This window comes from Gastrolobium bilobum, unplaced genomic scaffold (genome assembly GCF_033153095.1).
Source record: "Gastrolobium bilobum isolate Gb01-03AN ecotype WA unplaced genomic scaffold, APGP_CSIRO_Gbil_v1 utg3205, whole genome shotgun sequence".
In the NCBI taxonomy this organism is placed as follows: Eukaryota; Viridiplantae; Streptophyta; class Magnoliopsida; order Fabales; family Fabaceae; genus Gastrolobium; species Gastrolobium bilobum.
In genome coordinates, this window is record NW_026899186.1 from 253,830 (window position 1) to 280,700 (window position 26,871).

At 31.4% G+C, this 26,871-nt stretch overlaps 1 protein-coding gene across 1 annotated transcript; it reads left to right on the top strand.

The window, feature by feature from the left end:
* Window positions 1–22,375: 22,375 nt before the first annotated feature.
* Window positions 22,376–25,735, top strand: LOC133288089 (probable carotenoid cleavage dioxygenase 4, chloroplastic). Its single transcript, XM_061485788.1, has 2 exons — window positions 22,376–24,252; window positions 25,326–25,735. Exon 1 carries the CDS (start codon window positions 22,429–22,431, stop codon window positions 24,172–24,174), a length of 1,746 nt encoding a protein of 581 aa, XP_061341772.1. The 5' UTR covers window positions 22,376–22,428; the 3' UTR covers window positions 24,175–24,252; window positions 25,326–25,735.
* Window positions 25,736–26,871: the final 1,136 nt, after the last annotated feature.

The window sequence follows — 26,871 nt, forward strand, 5'->3', positions numbered from 1 at the left end:
AAAACAAGTTTAAAACTCATGAAGAGTTAAAATTAAATTAATAGACAAACAAAAAACTAAAACAAGATAGTTTGCTATCAATAACATACAAGATTCAAACTCTACAAAATAACAAGATTTTAAGTCACCATCTTTTAAAAATAATAAATTTATAATATATTGGATCGGTTTGGGTTGGATCAACTTTCATCAACTAAACCGAAAATCGATCTAATTAAAATATGCTATTTTTTTTTTTAGTTTTTGATTTTTCGGTTCGGTTACCGCAGTTTGAATCGATTGATGAACACCCCTAGGGGAGACTGTCATCCATGGGTTTAGTGAGCAATGACATTAAGTGAGTTTAGACACAATAATCAAACCCAAAACATGCATTAGGTGCATGGTCCTTTCAATTATATGATGCTCACTTAGTTCATTTTTAACCAATGTGAGATTTCACCCACCCTTCCTTAACATCTCTCCCCTCAAGTATGAGTTCTAAGCCCATATTCTTATCCCCCAAGGAGAAGCTTCTTTCATCAAAGTTGGCTATACTCATCAAAACCTTGGTTTTCCAAGCCTAGCAGAGGGAGCTTATGGTGAGGGGAGAACATCATCCATGGACTAGGTGGACAACGACATTAATTGAGCTTGGATATTACAATTAAATTCAAAATCTTAAAGCATTAGGTACATGAGTCTTTTCATTTATATGATATTCTCTTAGTTTATTCTTAACTAATGTGAAAGTTCACCCAATCACACTTGAATTCCTCAACAATTTTTTCCAATTTATGGTTACCGGTCTTATTACTCCTTAACCACCCTTTAAATATAGCACACACCATAAGTCATTTCCATGTTTTTGAGAAGCACTTAATGCCTCTGCAAAGTAATTGAAAAAAACACCGTCAAATAGTTTTTGTTGAAAATAATACTTTAGGGTAAAAAGGGGTAAGTTATATTTACCGGAAAAAAAAGGGAGGGGGGGAGGGGGTAAGTTATGCTAGAAATTTCTTTTCCAAATCAATATTAGTTCACGAACTTTTTTTTTGGTATATAGTTCACGAACTTTTAATTCCGATATTTTATACCCATCAAGTTTCAAAAGCAAAATTATATATCCTTCAATATTTATACAATTTTTTTTTTGCCTAACTTGTATGGAATTTCCAATTACCAAGATGCATTGACAATTGTCTTGTAAAACATACTAGTATGACATAGTGTGCTCTGTGCCTCAAACTGTAGAAAAGAGAATAATGCAATATGCTATGAGTTTTGCTTGTAAAACACCGAGAGAGAGAGAGAGAGCCATTAAAAAAAATATGTCCTTTGTTACTGAATTTCTGCCAATGAAATGATTTTAGGCATGGAAAGTTATTACACAGTTTATTATTGCATCCAAATCGGTTTAATCCTGTTTAAGAATTAAGTACTTATCACTTTAACCAATAATTATGTACCTATCACTTTAATTAAGTACTGTGGGATCCATAAGAATTCAGTACTTATCACTTTAACAAATAATTGTTGAGAAGTGTATATTTTTTTAAACAAAAAATATCTCGTTCCAATCAACTGCAATTTGTGTGTACAAGGTTTAAAACATACATTTTTAATTTTTTTTCTCTCAAGATGTAATTAATCTTGATAGCTCGACTTTTGATCATAAAATCTGTGTGGTAGGTCCACCTACATAATATCTTGTAGTTCCCAACTAAACCGCACGTTATGGTTATAACTAAAGTTGTTTTGAAGGGAAAACTTGACGATGAAGGTAAAGTGTGATTTATCTATCTAAAAAAAATATCGTTGAAAAGAGAAGAATTTTATGTTAGAGATATATAATAGCTTAAGATTTTGGACTGAATTGGTTTTTTTTTCATAATATCAAAACTCCAATGTTACGGGTTTAAAGCATGTTAAAAATATATTATTATTAATGTAATCATACTCAACAACTTAAATTTTTAGATTGAATTGATTTTTTATATTTTTCTATAAAGTGTAAGAAGCGTAGAATAGATCACTTGGTGAAAAAATTTAACCATTTAAAATTTTCTTGTTGAAAGGTATTTGCACTAGATAGTCAGTTAAACTTCTCCGATTATAACGAGTCGCTCATTCAATGGAATTATGGAAATGATGGAATTATTGCATGAGTCGCATAAGCTTACTTTGGTGGGTAATTGGTGTAGCGTAACAGACATTTGAGCCATGAAAGTTGACATCTTAACGTAAACTCAATGTTTATGAATTCCGTAAGGTTTGACAAGAAGTTTTTGTAGAAGCAAGGACTATTATTAAAAATTCAGGATTTATATATTTGGGAAGTTTGGACCACATAGGATAGGGAAAGTGGTAATGGATTAAGTACCCCACCTATTATTTATCTTTGAAGAATTAGTGAACCTCTGAAGCCAAATGGCATGAAAATGAGTGCTACTAAAACCGGAGGCAGACAAATTTTATCTGCTTATCCCATCCGTGGATAATAGGTCAATTCTTCACGTGATTGACCCCCGCTTGCCGCAAAACCAAAGCTTTATAATCCTAGTAAGAGGTCGGTTATTTTTTTTATACTTATTTTATTATTTTTCAACATCGTTATATCCTATGATGCACCGACACTCACACGGGACACGACACGATACGATACACCGACACATTAATTCTAAAAAATATCATATTTCGACACGTTGGGACACGTTTTGATATTAAATAATATTTTTAATATATATAATATAATTTATATTTAATACATATAACAGCCTATAATAAATCATATAACCAATCAAATAATAAGTCATATAACCAATCAAATATTCAAATTTCATAACATAAATATAAACAAAAATAATTTTCGTATTTTGTTAATTTTTCATGTAAATTTTATAACATAAAAAAAATTGATTTATAAATTATTATTTTTATTTTTAGTTAATAAAATAAAATTAAGAAGTAAAAAAAAACGTGTCGGATACGTGTCATAAAAAATTGACTGCGTGTCGAAGCGTTAATCGTGTGTCCCAAAATGTTGACCACGTGTAGGACGCGTGTCGGAACGTGTCGGTGTCCAACACGTGTCCGACACACATTTTGAAAAAAAAGAGTGTGTCGGTGCTTGGGAGGTTATATCATAATTTTAATTAACATTTATCATTTTTCTCTCCTCGTAATATTCTGATCTAATAGTATTAATTGGAGAGTGATAGATAAGATAAATGTTAAAAAAAATAGATATTCTAATCTATAGCAAATTATTTTGAGAATTACTTTTCTTATGTTGCATAAGAGAAGTATTATCTTTTATACTCACATTTTTTAAATGGGTCTCACGAGAATTTTTTTCTCTCCTATTTATTATTTAACTAAGAAATAATACTTTTGTCATGTAACGTAAGAAAAGTATTACCCAATTATTTTAGGCTGAAATCATTTCATAAAATATCCACGTAAATGAAAGAAACTGCTTTGTTTTCCGTAGACACGGCAACAATATAATTCCTTGATTTTTTTTGGTATTGTATTTGACAAACGAGAACTGATCTGATTCCCCATTAACTCTGTTCAATTTTGAGAATCACTCTGCTTCTGTGAGAGAAAAATACGCAAAATAATTGTGGTCCATGTGAAATCGAGCATAATGTGGTTAGCAAAACTGATAGGAACCCTTTTCTTTAGAGTGGCTACAAGAAAGGTGGAGCAACATTGACCATAATATCACTGTCCCTCAAAATTATTTTTCAATATATACCATGTGAATAGTAATTATGTTATACGTACAAATTTGCTACATCATGCAGTAAACTTCTTTTGTTGATATAATATGTTTCTGGTGGCAACCTAATTTATTATTAGTACAAGCGAACTAAGTAGTCAAATGTCAGAGAAATTCAAGACACATGGTAGACAAACACAAATTTGTTACACTGTGTAGCGAACTATATCCAATGGATACCCACTAGTTGGTAGCCTATATTCTCCCCACCCGAGCTCTCTCTCATTCTTCTAATTAAAATACTTTTCCAGTCTCTCTCTACTCTCTCTTTGTACAGCAAGGTCTTCATTTTATCTCTCACAAGATTAATGTTTTATAAATTGTTATTTATGCATTATTAGTGTTTTATATTTTATTATTTATGCATTGTTAGATTTTTGATATTATTTATTTCAAGAGTTGAAACAGAAGATATGTTATTTTTTTGAAATCATAGAATAGAACCATAGGATAGTTGATGTATTATTTTACATTTTAAAGTTAAATTTATAAAAGCCATTTAAGTATGTTTTATATTTTTTATTTTAATAAGATCTATTTTAGGACTTGACACCTTAGATTAGAAGATATTTAAAAAAAAAAACTCTAGGATAGAGCCCATATGTTAATGTTATTATATTAATTGAAACTCTAGGATAGTTGGTGAATTATTATATATTTTAAAAATATAATTTTAAATTATATTTTGTAGTCATTATTTTAACAAATTTTATTTTAGGTCTCGAAACCTTGGGTTATAGGACAAGTTATTTTTTGATGAATTAATATCTAGGATAATTGGTGAATTATTTAATATTTTAAAATTTAAAATTCAAATTATGTTTTATATTTTATATTTTTATATTATTGCTACTTTTATTATATGTTATTGTGATTGTTTAGGTTATTAATTATAAATAAAAATAAAGGCTAATATCATTTAATTATTCTTCTAAATAGATTCATGGAACATGATTGACCCCATTCCATCCGACCGTTCTCTCCTGACATTACAAGAGAAACAAATATCTATGCATGTGTGGAATATCTCTGAGGATCAAGACGTGCAGGATCATGTAATCAATGTTAGACACACTGCCACACATTATCATGAGGATATATTTGAGGAGATCCACCTATTTCTGATGCAGGCCTATTTTATCGCGTTGCGTGCCTGGGCAACAGGGGTTGCAATTCGTGTTCACGGGTCGGTTTGGGTTTGACACGAACACGAATAGCCTCAACCCGAACACGATACAATTAACAATTAATGTTATATCTCTGAACCCAAACACAACCCGTTGATTAAACGAATTCACATGATATGATACAAATTTGAGCACAATCTATTTTTTACACGACCCAACCCAACATGGACTTGGAAAGATATTACTTTCTTATTACCTATATGTTTGGCAGCAACCATGTGCTGATTTCCACCACAGATCTCCAAATGAAATTTTTTCCAAGATTAAAAATAAATGGAAAAGAGAAAATTAGCAATTTGAGTACTATAGTCGAAGATGGTTCAAAAGATCTGTATAGGTGTGATCGAGAAAGGTAAGAGAGTAAAAGATAATAATGAAAGGAAAAATTCCTTTTTAAGCTCAAAAAATATATGTTGTTCTACAACCACATCCAGCCCGAACACAAAGGGGTTTTCCAAATCATAGGCACGGCTAATCGGAAACCAATGTAAACGAAAAACCTTGCTGGAACATGTCTCCTTCCTTCATCTCCACACTCACTCCACAATAGAAATCATGGAGGTAAAAAGCGAGAGGTTCTTATTAATTTAAATTTTAAACAAAAAATATTAATTTTAACTAAAATAACAATCATTTAAAAGGATAAATATATTTTTTAATTATTTTTTTGGATTTAATGTCTTTTATGTTATATGAGATAAAATTATCTCCCACAAACTTTTAAACGAAACGAAGTAATTTTGGTATATATTTAATAAATTTTTTTATATTATCTCTCCTTTATAAAATTAGAAAGAGAGATAAAATAGACGAGAAGGAATATAAAAAACTACCAATTATACATTAAAATTATTTTATTTAAAATAACACAAAATTATATTTTTTTAAATGACAAATACTTCTATTATCTTTGTTTTTTTTTGTAAACATTTTTCTCTTTGTTTAATTATTATTTTAAAATATCTTAAATTTTGATTGGGGCGAAGCAAGTAAAATCCAATCCATCCAACAATTAAGAATATGTTTTGGCATTTATTTCCACCAGGCACTCACTCCATAAATAAAAACTCAAGCACAAGATAAGTATCACTCGGTAGTTCAGCCCTCTCCATCTCAAACATTTCCTTACTCAGCCTCAGCCACAGCAACATGGTCCCCAAACCCATCATAGTAACAGGACCAGCCTCCTCTCCACATTTTCCTCTCCTTAACATATCATCCGTCAAAACCGAAGAAAAGTCCCAAACCCATAACATCACAAGAGCCACCCTAACAACACCCCCCTCCTACCCAAAAAACCAAAACAGACACATTAATCAAGAGACCACAATATGTAAAGAGATGAAAAAATAACAGAAACATCAGTGCCGTCAGTAATCTTCAAAGCATTCGACGACAACTTCATAGACCCTCCATCGAGACCCTCTGTTTAAGGGTAGTAAATAAGTTGAGATGAGCTAAGCTTTAGTTTAAACGAGTCTTTAAGACTATAAAAAATATTTTGATGTTGACTTTGCCTATTATTATGAGAAAGGAACTGAATGTATTTCATTTCTCTCATTGATTTTCCGTACAAATGAGTCTGTTTATATACAACTGAGTGAGTAAAAAAATAACAGAATGCAAATTATGTATAGTGCTGCTAACAGAGGTGTGTAAGGTGCTACTGAAGAAATCCACTACTTGCGTAACAAACTAAAAATCCACTACTTCACATAACCCAAAAAAAATATAAAATATATAATGGATATTGTGTGTTGAGATATATAGTCCCACGTTGTATGTGCAACTAATGTGAAGTTTATAATGTCTTGAGCACTCTCACCTTTTGAACTAGCTTTTAAGGTAGTGTATCCCAAGATTCTTTACATGATATCAGAGAGTCTTTGTTCTTGATATTCAATATTGTGCACTCCCATCTTATAGAGAAGCAAGTAAAACTGCGTAGGATGGAGAGCTTAAGTAAATATGTCAGCAATTTTTAGTGTCACGGATGTAACGACTTTTTTTTTTTTTTTTGTGTATTTTTCACTCACAATATAACATGCCTCTTACTTTTGTCTAATTATTAATAAATAATTTATTTTAACATAAGATGAGAGAGTGATTTAATAAAAAGCAAAATACGTGTCACATTATGAGTAGAAGATGCATCGAAAATTCGGTGCTCCATAGCACGAAAGAAATTTTCCTCCGAACCTATATTGCATCTACACGAAATATGACTCAAAACTTTGAAACATTAATTTTAAAAAATATTAGATTTTGACACGTTAAAACACATTTTGATATTAAATAATATTTTTAATATATAATATATATTTTACATTTAATACATACAGCAGCCTATAATAAGTCATATAACCAATCAGATATTTAAATTTCATAACATAAATAAAAAGTAAAAAATAATAATTCATACCTTATTAATTCTTCATGTTAAATTTCATAAAAAAATATTTAATTTATAAATTAATTTTTCATATTTAATTAATAAAATAAAATAAAATAAAATTTGAATATGCATAAATATTAATTATGTGTTGAAAAATGTTGACCACATATCATACACGTGTTGGTGTCCGACTCAGAGTCAGAAGCAAACAACCTCTTTGTTTTTCTTGTTCCGTTCTTTGTCTCTCTGGAGAGTGAAGACAGCACGACAAGCAAGTAACCAACCCATCAGCAGCATCATGTCTCATATTACATGTGAGAGAATTTATTCTCGATTTCTATTGTGCAAATAATTAACATGATCGATTTATTAGTTCTCTTTTCAAATGGTTAATTCTGTATGATTTTAAATTAATTGGTAATATATGGGTTGATCCTCTCCGATCTCTTTTAACACAGGTTAAAAAACTTATTTAATGTATGTATAAAATAAAATTAATTTGGGATTAGTGATTATTCTTTTAAACAATATAAAATTGTATCATTATAAGTGAAAAAAAAAATATAAAACAAAATTTATAGAGAAAAAAGTGAAAGATTTTTTAAGTTAAATTTTAAATAAAAAACTCTAATTTTAACAACAACAAAAACTATCCTTTAAAAGGATAAATATTTTATCGATTAACTTTTGAATTTTACTACTCTTCTGTTACGGTACATAATTGTCTTCTGCTATACATAATAGAAAAATGGTTCATATTTTCTTATGTTGTAGAATTGCATGAGATAAAAAAAGTAGAGATAAATTAAATGTGAGTTTCACATTTTATATTATAAAAGAAAAAGAAAATTAATTAGCACGAAAAACGAATTTGTGTAGAAAAAAATCATGCTCTGACGAGAGCATGATTTCCCATAGAAAAATGTGCAATCTCTTTTTTGTTTTTTTTTTAAAACAATGGGACCCATGGCTGAATTTGTCAGCTCAAACAATCCAACTTTTCACCACCAAAATGAAAAAAATCAATCCCTTAACTTTTACTATAAATAAAAGTACAGCCGGCTAAAAATTTCGAGCATTAAAACAATTTTAACACGGATTTTTTTAAAAAAAGAAAAAACGTTTGTCATTTCAAAAAATGTAATTTTATACTAGGTTTATCATCTATCATTTAATATGATTATGAAAAATTTCTTACACACATAATATTTTGTGGGGCCCGCAGCAAAAAAAAGAAAAAAACTTCAGCACGCAAAACGAATCTCTATAACATAACACAATCACTTTTCCTACAACATAACTCTTATAAAATCTTTTTATATTATTTTAAATAAAACGAAGTAATTTTGTTGTATATTTAGTATTTTTTATGTTATCTCTCATTTATAAGATTAGAAAAAGAGATAAAGCGGAGGAGAAAGAATGTAATTATGTATCAAAATTATTTTATTTAAAGTGATACAAAATTGTATTTTTTAAAATGACAAATAATTTTCTCTTTATCTTATGGGTTTAACTTTTTTGCAAAAAAGTTTATCGGCCACTCTCACAAATAAAGCAGTGGGTCCCACAAAAAAGAGAAAATGATTATCATACAATAGAGTTCATTTAAAATTTTTTGCCCATGTACTTTGAAAAATACATTGTGTACGGAGGATAAAAACTTTTGGAGCAATTGTAGAAACTTTTTGTCCTTATTTCATTATTATTTTGAAATATCTAAAATTTTAATTGGCGCCAAACAAGTAAAATCCAATCCATCCAACAATTAAGAATGTGTTTTGGTATTTACTTCCACGAGGCATGCACTCCATAAATAAAAACTCAAAGCACAGGATGAGTATCACTCATCAGTAGTTAAGCCCTCTCCATCTCAAAACATTTCCTTACACAGCCACAGCAACATGGTCCCCAAACCCATCATAGTAACAACACCACCCTCATCTCCACATTTTCCTCTCCTTAACTGTCAGAACCGAAGAAAAGCCGCAAACCCTAACATCACAAGAACCACCCCAACAAAACAACACCCCCTCCTACCCAAAAAATCAAACCAGAAACAGTGATCGAGAGAGCACAATATGTAAAGAGATTAAAAAGAACAGAAACATCAGTGCCATCACTAATCTTCAATGCATTCGACGACAACTTCATAGACCGTACCCTCCATTGAAACCCTCTGTTGACACGTGTTGTCCCACCCGTTAACGAGCTACCTCCAACAGAGTAAGAGATAAAAATGACATCCTCCATGTTTCTTTCCACTTATATTATATTTATTTAATTCATTCTTAATTAATGTAATTTTTTTTTTTTTGGTAAGCTAATCAATGTAATACTTTACTTACTTACACTTGAATTCCTCGTCAACTTTTTCCAAATTATGGTTACCAGTCTTATTACACCTTTTTTTTTGGTGAGGAATCTTATTACACGTTAACCACGCTTTAAATATACCACACACATACGTCATTTTCATGTTTTTCATAAGCACTGTTTGGTATGCGTGATTTTTTGGGATTCTTAATAAATTGAATTTTTCTAAATTTTTAATTTTTGGATATTACATAAACTGAATACAAAAATTATATTTTTGAAAATCGAGATTTTCGGATAAATAAAAATTTCTCCTGTACCAAACGTCTCTTAATATCTCTGCAAAGTAATTGAAGAAACACCGTCAAATAGTTTTTGTTAAAAATAATACTTTACGAGCTCTTTGGTAGGTGAGATTTTTTTTTTTCCATTCATGGAAAAATCATATTGAGAATTCTATTTATCAATTTGTATAAGATTTGTAATTTTTTTGCGGGAATATGATTTTTTGCAAGATTTTGATTTGTGAATAATTTGTAACCTAAAATGCCACCAAGGGAATAATATTCTTGAAATCTCGGATAGTGGAAAATGTCACACGAATTTTCGGATAAAATTAACCCTACTGGGACATTTCAATTTCCATGGTCAGGGTCAAACCTTTGCTCACGAAATCTCATAAAAAAAAATGGTGACCCAATTTCGTGTATCTCTGTGCTCGACCAAGATTTTGAGTACCTAGAAGAAGAAGTAGCCATTTATCTCAAAGACCCACAAACCAGGTCTGAAATTTTTTTCTTTCCATTTTTTTATTTTATTTTATGTGAAAGAAATTTGTGAATTCTTTGATTTCGATGATATGTGGTTCTATATGTTTTTCTTTGATCTTTGGCCGAAATGAGTGCTACCAGTTGGATTCTTGGCCAAGAAGATAACAATGTGGGTCAGATATTCAATGACTACAATGCCATGGTGTTTGCTAACGGGGCTACTGGCAATGGGAAGACATACCAAAGGAACAAAGTTCTGCAAAATATTGAAATCTGTAAATCTTGCTAATTGGAATCTTCAATAGCTGTTATAAGTTTTACGTTATTTTTGTATAATCATTCTGCATGATATTTAATAATCAATCAAAAATAGAATAAGTGAATTTGAGTCAATATTTTCAATAATTTTTTGACCTATCAAATAGTTTTTTGGTCACAATACTGGAAAATTCATTTTTTCAACATATTCCTGTTAATCTTGATTTTTGGACATTTTTATAAAATCACTTCACTTTCCTGATAATATTTGACAATCAACTAAACATAGAATCAGAAAATTTGAGCCAATATATTCGGTAATATTTTGATCTACCAAATAATTTTTTGATAACATTCCCAGTAAATTCATTTTCCCACCATATTCCTAATAATCGTGATTACAAAACAAAAAAAAAAATTTCCCTCTATCAAACGCTCCCTTAGGAAAAAATGTTTATCATTTTAAATAACATAGAGTTGTGTCATTTTGGGAGAGAAAAAGATACAAACTAATATTTTTTATTTAAAATTTAAATTGAAAAAAAATAACTCACTTTTTCTCGCATAATTTTTGTTGTTCACTTAAAATGACATAACTCTATATCATTTAAAATGATAAACTCCAAAGTCTTCGTCCCAAAAACTTTTGTTTTTTAGTAAAAATGTACGGTATACAGAAAGTTTTCATCCCAATCACTAAGGAGGTGTTTGATTCAAGTTTTGTTAGAGGATGCCTAGCCATTACATATTAGAATTTTGTGTGATCCATGTTTGGTTCAAGTTTTTAAAAATATTAGTAGCAAACCAACTTGCCTAGACTTTTAGAATTGTTTGGAAATTGTTTGGAAAAAGTGATCTAAAGAACTCAGCCAAAATGCCACTTTGAAGATGGTATTGCAAGATGAATGACTAAATGGAGAAGTGAGACACAAAAGCATGACAAAAATACCCTCCTGTGAAGGTGTTTCTGCAAGATGAAATAGCTATCTGGTTTTGTAGTGATTAATTCGTTTTTTTGCTTTAAAGATTGATTCGTTTTTTGATGTAAACTGTCCAACATTAACTATGGGTCTTATGATATTGGACGATTTTGATTATTTTTTGCTTTAAAGATTGATTACGACGGTTGATTAATATGAAGTTTTGTCCATAACGATGCTCGACAATGGATTTGGAGGAGAGACAGAGATATGGACGATGAAAACGTGAATTTGGAGGAGAGATGTACTTGACATTCAAAAATTAAAAAGGGGTTAATTTGATAATCTTATCTCATTTCTCCATCAATATTTTATCTTCAATTAAACATAGACTTATAAAATTCTACCCAATTTTCTCGGTAAAATTTTTGTCAATTAAACAATTTTTTTTTAATTTTTCTACCAAACTTCTTTTCTCATCGTAACTCTAATAATTATATTTTAGTAAAAACAAATTTATCTTCGCTCCCTGAGTACCTCACTTATTATTTAACTTTGAATAATTAGTCAACCTCCCTAAACCCTATCACTTTGTACTTGGGAAGAGTCACCATTTTGCTACACTTTAAAAAAAAAAAATTCTCAGTCACGTCAACAGTAAATTTTGCCAAAATACCACGCTGTACCCTTAGCCGTCGTTGAAGAAGTCTGAAAATATAACTAATTCGCATTATCTTATCTTAACTCTTAATTATTTTCAGACTTCTTCAACGACGGCTAAGGGTGCAGCGTGACATTTTGACAAAATTTACTGTTGACGTGACAGTCTGGTAAATTTTTTTGCCAGATGTGACAAAATGGTCACTCTTCCTCTTCCTTGTACTTGTGGTAGCATCCCGTGATCCAAATGGCTTGAAAATGAGAGCTACTAAAACCGGAGGCAGACAACTTTTATCTGCTTATCCCATCGGTGGATAATAGGTCAATTCTTCACGTGATTGGCCCCCGTTTGCCACAATTCTTCACGTGATTGGCCCTCGTTTGCCACAAAACCAGAGCCTTTATAATTCTTCTCCTATAAGCAAATTATTTTAGGCTGAAATCATTTGATAAAATATCCACATACATGAAAGAAACTGCTTTGTTTTCCATAGACACGCCAACAATATAATCCCTTGATTTTTCTGGTATAGTATTTGACAAACGAGGACTGATCTGAGTTCCCATTTCTGTTCAATTTTGAGAATCACTCTGCTTCTGTGAGAGAAAAATACGCAAAAATAGTTGTGGTCCCTGTGAAATCGAGCATAATGTGGTTAGCAAAACTGATAGAGACCCTTTTCTTAAAGAGTGGCTACAAGAAAGGTGGACCCTCTGCGCATTTATGGATTCGTCATACTACACTGCTCTTATCTGCATGATTTTAACTTTCAACCTCTTTGCATGCCCTGTACGCTATTCATGCTTTGGATTGCTGAAAATATGACTGAGGGCTAAGGGTGAAACTAATAGAGGGGCCTTTTTGAATTTAATTAGGTGCAAGTTGGTGGGTTTCTTCCTCTCTTACATCAAACAAATCAGCAGCTTTATTTAGTGTCATGGATCCAAGTTGTGATTATTAGTTCATGTGATCTCTACTGTATCAGAAACATACTTCTGTTATTTATAGCTCAGTCACTGAAGATTGGTTAAATTCTGTGGTATTAGACAGTAGTACTCATATTACATTTCAGATTGGTCCAGTACTGGTACTGTACTGTCTAGGGATGTTCAAAATAACCCAAGTATGTTTATGATACAGCAGCAATGGTACTGTCATCTGAAATGTAATTTATATTATTCAATTGTTAGAAATTTACCCTCAATTCACTATAGTACACTGATATTATAGTTGATCTCAAGTGGACACATGGACGAGCTTCCATAGATATTATAGTTGAGCTGAAGTGGACACATCATTGAGTTTCCACGGAGACTGAAGAGTAAAGAAATAATTCGTGTTAGCTGCAGAATCGCAGACGGTGACATGACAAAAAGAAGATACCACTATTATTCTTAAAAGAATATAAAGAAAATAAAAGCCAAGAATAGTATTTGAAAGATTTTCTATGTCAATATCCGATCCTCATACTTAAGTTTTTATTTATATTAAAAAAATGGTTTTGGTGAAATGCAAAATTGGAAAAAAAAAAAAAAATTAAAAAAAAAAATTGATTGAAAGTGAAAACCGTCAAGTTTCATAATTTTTTATGATTTTCTAATGTGACATAAAATCATATAAAATGATCATAAAGTGAGACGGGCGACCTGTTTTGTGCCTGTTTGGATCCTTTTATTTTTACCTTCTTTTTTTTATAAGCAGAAGTTTGGTAAAACAGATTTTCAGAAAAGCTCTTCTAATGAAAAGCTCTTTTTTGATAATGAAAAAAAAAAAAACCAAAACTCAAAAGCTCCCAAGAGGAGCTTTATTTTAACCTCTTATCAGCTTTTCTTGAATTGTATATTTTTTTTAAATGAAAAGTCGTAGAGATATAAGAAAGAGAAAGAGAAAGAGGAAGTCTTTTCTCGAAATGTGTGCTTTTAAGTAATTTTTAAGGTAAAAACTTTATGTAATAACCAAACAACTTTTAGCTTGTTTTTAAGTTTTTTTTTTTAACTTTAGGTTAAAAATAGCTTCTAGCTTAAAAAAGAAATGATCTAAACAGACTCTTTTTTTGTATGGGTGTTCACGGTCTAGATTATATCGGTTTTGAAGTAAAAATTATCTAATCTAATTCAATTCAATTCGGTTTGGATTGAATTGATTTTTGATTTTTTAAAAATCTAAAATTTCAACCATACAAATCATTAACTATATCAAAATATAGCCATTCAAAGTTACAAACCACTGAAAAATTCAAGTCTTCAAACTAAGACAAGTCTTAAAACTAATGAAAAGTTAAGATATATTAATAGACAATAAAAAAACTAAACTAAAATAGTTTGCTATCAATAATATCCAAGATTCTAAGTCTACAAAACAAAAGGATTCCTCAAGTCACTATATTTCAAAAATAATAAATTCATAATATATTGGATCAGTTTGGATTGGATCGATTTCTACCAACCAAAACGAAAATCAACCCAATCCAATTAAAATATGTGATTTTTTTTTTGATATTTTGGTTTTTCGATTTTTGGTTAATTCGGTTATCAATTTTGTTGTTCGGTCACTACGATTTGAATCGGTTTAGATGGTTGATGAACACCCCTACTGCTTACCCACCTCTAATTAGGAATATGTTGTGTCAGCCTCCTCTAACCAAAAGTACGACATGTGGCAGTCTCTGACAAACTTGGTATCCTTGACAATGAGTATATTTGTGTCAGTCACATGTCTTACTCGCCAGTAGGTCCAGCGAGTTTAGTGATATTTATACCCACCCTCCATTTCCCATATATTATGTTGTTATCTTTGTAATCATGTCTCTGATTGAATCATTCCTGTTGAATTCCATGCAGAAACTTGTTACGACTCGACAAGTGCGTCAGTCGTTAAGTAATAAAAGTTTACCGGAGTACGAGATCGTTCCCACGATGATTGGGTTTCAAACAATAGTTCGCTAATCGCGGTTAAGTTGGACAATCAATATTTAGATGAAGAAAATTGAAATTAAAAAGAAAACAATTAATAACATGCAAATTAAAATTCAGAATTAAAAAGCAATTGGAAAGATGATTGATTTAAATATTAAAAACAAGTGTAGTTAGGGTTTCGACTTCTCTCAATCTCCTCTATATGTTATGAATTAAACTGTTAAGAATCTGCTCTTAATATAATGCCAATCAATTCTTTCTAAGTTAATTAGGGCTCAATTCCTAGTTACCCTAAATCTATGTGATCTTGAAAGAACTCTAGTTTCCCGATTATTACCCAAGAAAACATGCATTAAGATCAAGAATTTAAAGATTGCACAATTACCCTATGTCTATCCCTAGATCACAAGGATTGTGATAAATTTACACAAGTCAGGGTTCATGCACCAACATCCCTATTATCATACAATTCCACTAAATCAATCTATAAAGAGCAAACTCATAGAAAGTATCAAAGACAGATAAATTTATTCAAATATAAAAAGAAAAGAATTCAGAGACAATTTAACTCAAAACATACGATTCAATTGGGTTCCATCTACCCCTAACTACATAAAAGTCTAGCCTAGCATACTAAATTCAAAAACAATAAGAAAGAAAATAGTTCGCCAAGCTTCCATTGGTGTGATGTTGACTTGGCTCTCCATTGCTCCAACGCTCCACAACAGGATTCCTCCGTTGGGTCTCTGTGTATTTCCCGTGGTGTGTCTGTGAATTCGTTGGTTCATTCCATTGACCCTCAAGCTCCCTATTTATAACCTTTGAAGTCATATCTTTTAATTCTTCATCAAATATCCCCATGAATCTCTATCAATTCTCAATTAAATCTTTATCTTTTTAAATCTTCATCATATGTCGAACGCGTGTCGAAACATGTCGATGTCCGACATGTATTTTTTACTAAAATTTGCGTGTCTATACTTGTTGGGTGTCACTATCTTGATTCATGGGTCCGGGTCATGCACCCATCTAGGCGCCCACTATTATTATTGGTTACCGTTTCTATTGAAATTTTTATGCTTATCTAAATTATTGAAGGGAAAACTTGATGACGAAGGTAAAGTGTGACTTACCTATCCAAAAAGAATTAATATCGTTGAAAAGAGAAGATTTCTATAAAGGATAAGAAGCGAAGAATAGATCACTTGGTGAAAAAAATTAACCAATTAAAATTTTCTTGTTGAGAAGGTATTTGCACTAGATGGTCAGTTGAACTCCTCCGATTATAATGAGTCGCTCTTTTCATGGAAATGATGGAATTATTGCATGAGTCGCATAAGCTTACTTTGGTGGGTTATTGGTGTGGCGTAACAGACATTTGAGCCATGAAAGTAACGTAAACTCAACGTTTATAAATTCCGTAAGGTTTGGCAAGAAGTTTTGTAGAAGCTAGAACTATTATTAAAAATTCAGGATTTCTACATATGGGAAGTTGGGACCACATAGGATAGGGAAAGTGGTAATGGATTAAGTACCCCACCTATTATTTGTCTTTGAAGAATCCAATCACTTTGTACTTGTGCTAGCATCCCCAGATAAAATTTATACTCCTTCAATCGAAAATTTGTCTTTTGACTTAAATATTTTTTAATTTCTTTCCCCTCTCTCTCGTATACTTCAACGGCATTAAATATGCTCTCGCATTCCCAAATCCAAATGGCATGAAAATGAGTGCTACTAAAACCGTAGGCAGACAACTTTTATCTGCTTATCCCATTGGTGGATAACAGGTCAATTCTTCATGTGATTGGCCCTCGTTTGCCAAAAATATATATTGTTTATAAATATTGTCTATTATTTTCTAACATTTTTAGATCAAAATTTTAATTAATTTTTATTATTTTTCTATTCTTTTAATATTCTGATATAATAATATTAAAAAATAATAAAAAATAGACATAAAAAAAAATAGGTAGAATAATTTATAGCTGAAATCTTTTGATAAAATATCCACATAGATGAAAGAAACTACTTTGTTTTCCATAGACACGCCAACAATGTCATTCCTTGATTTTTGTGGTATAGTATTTGACAAACGAGAACTGATCAGATTCCCCATTTCTGTTTAATTTTGAGAACCACTCTACTTGGGTGATAGAAAAATACGCAAAATAGTTGTGGTCCCTGTGAAATCGAGCACAATGTGGTTAGCAAAACTGATAGCAAAACTGATAGGAACCATCTGGGCATTTATGGATTCTTCGGAAATTTTTTTGGTGCTACCGATGCATCTTAAATTCGTTATATCTTTCACTCATATATATTGTGACATGTGTCTTGCTTTGTCAAATCAATAATAAATAATTTATTTTAAAATTAAGAGATATTTTAATTTAATATAAAATAAGACACGTGTTACAATATAAGTAAAAGATACACCAAATTTTCGATGCATGTATTACCAAAATATAAATATTCTCGGATTCTTCGTACTACAGTGCTCTTATCTACATGATTTTAACTTTCAACCTCTTTGCCAGCTTTGTACGCTATTCATGCGTTGGATTGCTGAAAATATGATTGAGGCTAAGGGTGAAACAAACAGAGGGGCCTTTTTGAATTTAATTAAGGGCAAGGTGGTGGGTTTCTTCCTCTCTTACATCAAACAAATCAGCAGCTTTATTTAGGAATGGATTTTCTCATGGGTAAAAGTGATCATGTGGTCATGTTATTTGATTACAACTACTTATTTAAATATTATATATATATTTTTCTCTTATGTCATTATCAATGAATGATTGTAATTAAATAACATGACCACATAATCACTTTTAAACATGAGAGAATCTTTCCCGCTTTATTTATTTAGTGTCATGGATCCAAGTTCTGATTAGTTCATGTGATCTCTACTATATCATAAACATACTTCTGTTATTTATAGCTCAGTCACTGAAGATTGGTTAAATTCAGTGTCATTAGACAGTAGTACTCATATTAAATTTCAGATTGGTCCAGCAATGGTACTGTCTAGGGATGTTCAAAATAATCGAAGTATGTTTAGGATACAGCAGCAATGGTACTGTCACCTGAAATGTAATTTATATTATTCAATTGTTAGAAATTTACCCTCAACTCACTATAGTACACTGATATTATAGTTGATCTCAAGCGGACACATGATTGAGTTTCCATGGAGACTGAAGAGTAAAGAAATAATCTAGTGTTACGCGTGTTAGCGGAAGAATCGCAGATAGTGACATGCATGACAAAAAGAAGATACCACTCTATTATTCTTAAAAGAATATAAAGAAAATTAAAGCCAAGAATAGTATTTGACCGATTTCCTATGTCAAAATATCTGAACCTCGAAAATATTTTCGATACATTATCTTTTATCAAATATAGAAAAAGTAATATATTTAACCTATCTTTATTTTTATGATTACTTTTCTATATATATTTTTTCCATTTCATTAAAGGAAGTACTTACTTGAGTACCGAGAATATGTTCCTGGACCTCATACTTAAGTTTTTATTTATATTAAAAAATTGATTTTGGTGAAATAAAAAATTGGAAAAAATAAAGTAAAAAAATTTGATTGAAAGTGAAAAACCATCAATTTTCATAATTTTTAATGGATTCTCTGAAATCATATAAAATGATCATAATTTTTTTATAAACAATTCAACTATTATCATTTCTCATTCTCATTCTCGATTTCTACTGTGCAGACAATTAATATGATCAATTTATTAGTTCTCTTTAAATGGTTAATTCTGTCTGATTTTAAATTAATTGGTAATATTTGGATCGATCCTCTCCAATCTCTTTTAACACAGGTAAAAAACTTAATTAACGTATGTATAAAACAAAATTATTTTTTAATATAAGGAGGTGTATTGGATTATGATTTTAAAACATTTTTTCTGAGATAAAAAATCTTATAGATTTTAAAAGACTATTTAGAAATGGAAGGACTTTAAAGACTTTTTTAAAAGACTTTTTTTAAAATCAAGATTTCATGAGATTTGATTTTAAAGGATTTTAATAAAATTTATAAAATTTGAAAGGACAATATGGATTTATAAGATTTTAAAAAACTATATGAACTTTTAACAAATATTCAAAATTATAAGAGTCAATAAAAAATAACAAAGAAATGAAATGATATTATTAAAAAAAAGTAAAACCTAATATAATTTTCTCAATCAGTAAAATATAATATAATTTTTAACAAACATTCAAAATACTAAGCAACAAATCTCCACGTATCTAAATTTATACTAGTCCTCAATGCATTAACATTTTCTCGTTCATGCTACTGGGTTTGACCAATGAGTTAAAAATTATCTTCTTCATTTGGTATCAGAGTTATTAATATATGATTATAAGACCCAAATTTTTATTATTTATTAAAATAATTCTAAATTTGCATATAGAACCTAAAGTTCATGTTAAATTTTCATTTGGAAATTTTTGCAATTGATCTTGAAAATTTTGGAATTTTTTGTTCTACAAGATGAGAGTTTTCTAACCATACATCATATGCATGTTTTCATTTAGAAGAAATTTCGAATCTGAATTTGTGGATTTTTTTACAAGAAAGTTTAGAAAATTTCTCAAATTATTTTCAATCGATACATTGAAACCTTAAATTGCTTTAGGGCTTTTGAAAAACAGGTTTTTAGTTATCTATTGACACAAAAATTATTTGAAATTGTTTTCTATAGCAAAGAAATTTTGTTTATGAATGTATTGTTACGAAATACAGAATTTATATTATGAAATTTTCCATCTTTCTTTAAATTGATCTTGTTTCATTGATGTAAAACAAAAATTGGTTTGATGGTTTTAGTTTTTCCATTGTTTTATGTTGTTTTTAATACAAAAGTCATACCTTTTGTACCATGAAAAATCGTGACTCATAGCTTGAAAATCATTTTTTAAACTTCTAAAAGCTCTAAAAAATCTGTTGTTTTTGAGATGAATTATATTATAATCTTGTTGGTTTGTTATTTCTGGATTGTTTTGTGACAAAAATCGCTCAAAAATCTGTTGTTTTTGAGCTTTGACGAAGCTCCCATTGCGGAATTCGGTTTCGAGCGGGTCAATCCACTAAAAGAAGAAGAAGACATTACAATAGAGAAATCTCAAGAAATTCTAGGGTTTAAGGTGAGATTGTGAGAAAGGCATACTATTTATATTTCTCACTAAAAAGTCTCACGAAATCCATACCAATAGAAAATCCATTAAAATCGCCAGATTTTTTAATACCACGTGATTGTTTTTTCTTTGTTTAAAATCCTTATTGAATACCAACAAATTTGGACGAACTCTAAAATAATTTTTTAAAATCCTAATCGAATATCACGTGACTTTGTTTCAGTCCTTTAAAATTCTAATTGAATACCAATAGATTTTTTTGTCCAAAAATAATCCATTAAAATCATTTGAAATCTCAATCCAATACACCTCCTAAAAGTACAACCGAGTAAAAATTCAAAATATTAAGGGTGTCATGACAACTATTCTGTTTCCCGACGCTATTTCTGAAAAGAAAAAATTCTTTTCTATTTCTGTCCCTTGAAACAGTTTGTGAGGAATGTTCTATTTTTATTCTGAGAATGAAAATTACGTTTTATAACACAACGAATAAAATAAAAAATCATTCTATTAAGCATAATTTTTTTTCGGATCATCACTTTTCTTTTAATATGGTTTGGTGACGGTGGTTGTGGCATGGTGGTGGTGGTGGTGGTAATGGTGGCGGTGGCGATGGTGGTATTGATGGTTGCGATGGCGTAGTGATGGTAGTGGTGGTGGTGGTGACGACAGCGACTGTGACGATGATCGTAGTGGTGGCAATGGTGGAGGTGGAGATAATGGTAGTGGTGGTGGTGACGGTGGCATGGTAGTAGTGATAAGAGGTGGCAAAGTGGGCGGCCCATCCCTCTCCGCCATCAACCCGCCAAAAAATGAGTCAGCCCGCCCCGCCCTGTTTGGCGGGTTGGGCGGGTTGGCCGGCCATCCTGAGCCTATTTTACACTGACCCGCCTATGCCCGCCATCAACTCGCCATCAACCCACCAGAAAATGAACCTGCCCTGCCCCGCCCCGCCTTTGAGATGGGTTGAAAAACTCAGCCCGCCCCACCCCGTTTAGCGGGTTGGGCGGGTTGGCCCGCCGAGCCGAGCCCATTTTGTCAGCTCTAGTAGTGATGCGTGGAGGTGGTGGTATCGTGGTGGTTGTGGTACGAGGACGACGACAACGATGGTGGCGGTGGTCGTGTAGGGATGGTTTGGGTGATGGTGATGATGTAGTTGTGGAAAATGATTCAAAGAGACAAATGTTTCTCATTTTGTGCCAGGGAAAAAAAAAAAATTACTTTTTTCTGTTCCTTAGCATAGAAATTGTACCAGTTCATTCTCATGAATAAAAAATAAATCAATTTTGTCAAATATTATTTCTATCCAATTCTATTCATGGGAATAAAAATTGTAAAAAAAAATGATTATGGGAAGGTTGTCTAAACTTAACACAAATTAAGTTTTGTTTTTTTCCAAAAAACATTTGTAATTCTTTTAAAATGTAACTTTATATTATTTTATAAGAAACAAAATAATTTTGGTATATATTTAGTGATTTTTAACATTATCTCTCATTTATAAAATTAGAAAAAGTAGAGGAGAAAAAATGTATAAAATTATTAATTATGTACCAAAATATGAGATATGTTATTCTATCTACTATTTTTTCTGCCTAGATTTGTCTACCACCCTCCCACACTGTTAGATTAGAATCTCAAGAAGAAAGAGAAAGATAAATGTTAGTTAAGATTCTGATCTAATGGTCACCCTCGAACACTGTTAGATCAGAATCTCAAGAAGAGAGAAAAATAAATGTTAATTAAGATTCTGATCTAATGGTGTTTTAGAGTAGTAGGCAGAAAGAATGATAGGTAGAATAACCTATTTCCTAAAATATTATTATTTTATTTAAAATGTCACAAAGTTGTATCCATAAATACTTTTTCTTTTGTTTTATTATTATGTTGAAATATCTTAAATTTTAATCGGTGGGAAGCAAGTAAAATCCAATCCGTCCAACAATTTTAAGAATCTGTTTTGGCATTTACTTCCTCCAGGCACTCCATAAATAAAAACTCAGAGCACAAGATGAGTATCACTCAGTAGTTAAGCCCTCTCCATCTCAAACATTTCCTTAACACAGCCACAGCAACATGGTCCCCAAACCCATCATGGCAACAACACCATCCTCATCTCAACATTTCCCTCTCCTTAATATATCATCTGCCAGAACCGAAGAAAAGCCCCAAACCCATAACATCACAACAAGAACCATCCCAACAACACCCCCTCCTCCTACCCAAAAAACCGTGACCAAGAGACCACAACATGTAAAGACATCAAAAAGAACAGAAACATCAGTGCCGGCACTAATCTTCAATGCATTCGACGACATCATCAACAACTTCATAGACCCTCCACTGAAACCATCTGTTGACCCAAGACACGTCTTGTCCCAAAACTTTGCACCCGTTAACGAGCTACCTCCAACAGAGTGCGAGATAACACAAGGAACACTCCCACCTTGCCTTGACGGTGCATACATCAGAAACGGTCCCAACCCACAATTCCTCCCTCGAGGACCTTACCATCTCTTCGACGGCGATGGAATGCTTCACTCTCTCAGAATCTCAAAAGGCAAAGCCACACTCTGCAGCCGCTATGTGAAGACCTACAAGTACAACATAGAAAACGAAGCTGGTTACCCTCTCATTCCAAACGTGTTCTCAGGATTCAACAGTTTGGTAGCATCAGCAGCACGCGGTTCTGTGTCTGCAGCGAGAGTGTTAACGGGTCAATACAACCCCTCCAATGGTATTGGCTTAGCAAACACAAGTTTGGCTCTGTTTGGGAACCGTCTTTTTGCATTAGGTGAATCTGATCTTCCTTATATGATTCGATTAACCCCAAATGCTGACATTGAAACACTCGGTCGCCATGATTTTGATGGAAAACTGTTCATGAGCATGACCGCACATCCTAAGATTGACCCTGAAACTGGTGAATGCTTCGCCTTTCGTTATGGTCCTGTGCCACCTTTTCTCACCTATTTCCGGTTTGATTCAAATGGAAGAAAACACCAAGATGTTCCTATATTCTCCATGACAAGACCTTCATTCCTCCACGACTTCGCCATCACGAAGAAACACGCCATCTTCGCAGACATTCAGCTCGGAATGAACCCTCTTGACATGATCGCCGGTGGATCTCCGGTGGGATCCGACCCGTCAAAAATATCCAGGCTTGGAATTCTACCTCGTTACGCCATTGATGAGTCCCAGATAAAGTGGTTCGATGTTCCGGGGTTCAACATAATCCACGCCATTAACGCGTGGGATGAAGATGATGATGGAAAAACGGTGACTTTGGTGGCACCCAATATTCTGTCGGTGGAGCACACGATGGAGAGAATGGATCTTGTTCACGCCATGGTTGAGAAGGTGACGATCGAGCTTGACACGGGGATAGTCACGAGGAAACCCATGTCGGAAAGGAACCTTGATTTCGCGGTGATAAACCAAGCTTTCGTTGGGAAGAAGAACAGGTTCGTGTACGCGGCGGTTGGGGATCCAATGCCGAAGATTTCGGGGGTGGTTAAGCTTGACGTGTCGAAAGAGGAGGAGCGTACGGTGGGGTGCAGGATGTACGGCGAAGGGTGCTACGGCGGTGAACCGTTTTTTGTGGCGAGGGAACCTGATAACCCTGAGATTGAAGAAGATGATGGGTACTTGGTGAGTTACGTGCACGATGAGAGGAAGGGAGAGTCGAACTTCTTGGTGATGGATGCGAAGTCGCCGGAGTTGGATATTGTGGCGGCGGTGAAGCTTCCACGGCGGGTGCCGTACGGTTTTCATGGATTGTTTGTGACAGACAGTGAGCTCAGAAAATTGTCACTGTGATGATTCATGGGTCCCCGGGTCCGGGTCCTACCTTCCAATCCACTATTATTATTATTGCTTATCGGTACTATTGAAGAGGTATGTTCTTATTATTAGTTTTTTTTTTCACTTTACTACCACTCTAATTATTATTTGATTCAAATTTTTTTTTTTTTTTTTCTTTTCATCGAGCTTTTCCTGTTATTCAATAGTAATTAGAGTGGTAATGAAATGATAATAAAAAAATCAATTATAAGAATCTGATTTAAAAATTAATATATTTATCTCTCCACACCAGAAAAAAATATTTATCTCTAAAGAAATATTAATTTCAGAAAATTAATATCTCATATTATAGATATAAAGTGAAATCCACTCTTTTAAAATAAATAAATAAATAAGTGGATCAGATATATTTTATATCTATGAAATGAAATATTAATTTCTTATGACATAAGATTAGTATTCCTTTTATCTCTATGTCGTATTAAAATTTGTGAATACATTAAAAAATTGAGATAAATACAAAAATCTCAAGGATCCATTCCCCTCCGTATGTAATTGCTAGCGAGTGGTTCAAACTACGAAGTATATAGTTTATGGGAAAATGTTTTTTTTTTCATTTCCTGTAGAAATTTTTTATTATCTGTCACATAGAAAAAAGAATAAATATCATTTTTGGTTCTCAGCAAATTTTACGATGTCCGCTTTAGTCCCTAGCAAATAAAAAAGTCCATCATGGTTCTTAAGAAATTCAAAATGGACCCATTTTAGTTCTTTTAGGGATCAATATGGATTTTTTTTGTATTTGTGAGGGACCACGATTTTAACTAAACGGGTCCATTTTAAATTTCTTAAAGACCACGATGACCTTTTTATTTGCTAGAGAGTAAAATGGGTGTCATGAAATCTGCTGAGGACCAAAAAAGAAGAATAGAGAAATCCATAAATAAAAAAAATATGGTAATTAATGAATTTTACCTCTTTTCTTATGGTAGATAAAAAATTTCTGCTGTAAAAAAAATATTTCGAATATAGTTTATAGTGCAAGTAATAATAGTTGATGAATGAGTTTTTATTTTTATTTTTTTTGGATTTTCAATTGTACATTTTATATAATTATTTAATATTCTAAAAATTGACTTAGTGTTTAATTTCTTCTCTTGTCACAGCAAGTAGCTTTTGCAAAACGTCATTGTGAAGTTAAAAGATTAAAAATAAAATATTTTAATAAAATTCACGATAAGAAAAAGGTAGAGTCGAAGTTCTTGGTGATGTCTGATGGATGCAAAGTCGCCGGAGTTAGATGTTGTGGCGGCGGTGAAGCTTTCACGGCGAGTGCCGTATTGTTTTCATGGATTCTTTGTGGGAGACAGTGAGCTCAGGAAGGTGTCACTATCTTGATTCATGTGTCGGTCCACCCAGGCACCCACTATTATTAATTATTGGTTACCGCTACTACTGAAATTTATTTTTATGTTCATCTATACGTCATATTAAAATTTGTAAATATATATAAAAATTGAGATAAACACAAAAATCTCAACATCCATTCCCCAACCCACCGTAAAATTATATCTTTGTATTATTTTAAGTGAAATTATCCTATTTTGATATATATTTAATAATTTTTTTATTTTTTTTCATCTGCAAAATTTAAAAAAAAATTATAGAAGAAAAAAAGGTAATATATTATTAAAATATAATTATTTTATTTAAAATGACATAAAATATTTTTTAAAAATGATATATACTTAATCAATAGTTGATGAACGAGTTTGCATTTTTTTTTTGGATTTTCTAGGATACATGTTATATAATTATTTAATATCAAAAATTCATTAAGTGTTTATTTTTTTTAAAATTATTATGAGAAGTAATATGCATTATTTTCAATTTTTAATAAAGTTTTTATCTTTAAAGATTCACTCTAAAAGAATTATCTTATATAATAGAATAAGTATATATTATATTTTACTATCAATAATATTATTGAACTCAATCACTGCTTGGTAAGGACAATGTGCTTATGCTTGTAGGTTCCACCTGTCAATTCTCGCAACGAAAATATTTTTAGTATTCCTGTTTCCATACACGTGAATCAGTATCTTGATTCACGCGTCCGAGTCATGCAGGCACCCATTATTATTATTTGTTACCGCTACTACTGAAATTTTTATGTTTATCTATACGTCATATTAAAATTTGTAAATATATATAAAAGTTATAAACACAAAAATTACAACATCCATTCCCCATCCCACCGTAAAATTATATCTTTGTACTATTTTAGGTAAAATTATCGTATTTTGATATACATTTGATAATTTTTTATTCCCAAAATAATAAATATTATAGAAGAAAGAAAAGATAATATATTAAAAGATAATTATTTCATTTAAAATGATACAAAATTAATTTTTTTAAAATGATAAACATTAACCAATAGTTGATGAACGAGTTTGCATTTTTTTTTTTTTTGGATTTTCTAGTATACATGTTATATAATCATTTAATATTTTAAAAATTCGTTAAGTGTTTAATTTTTTTAAATTATTATCAGAAGTAATATGCTTTATTCTCAATTTTTAATAAGTTTTTATCTTTAAAGATTCATCTTATATAATAGAATAAGTATATATTATATTTTAGTATCAATAATATTATTCAAGTCAATAACTGCTTGGTAAGGACAACGTGCTTATGCTTGTAGGTTCC

Excerpts from the sequence above, each read along its gene's own strand:
- LOC133288089 (XM_061485788.1), top strand. The coding sequence starts at position 22,429 with ATGGTCCCCAAACCCATCATGGCAACAACACCATCCTCATCTCAACAT.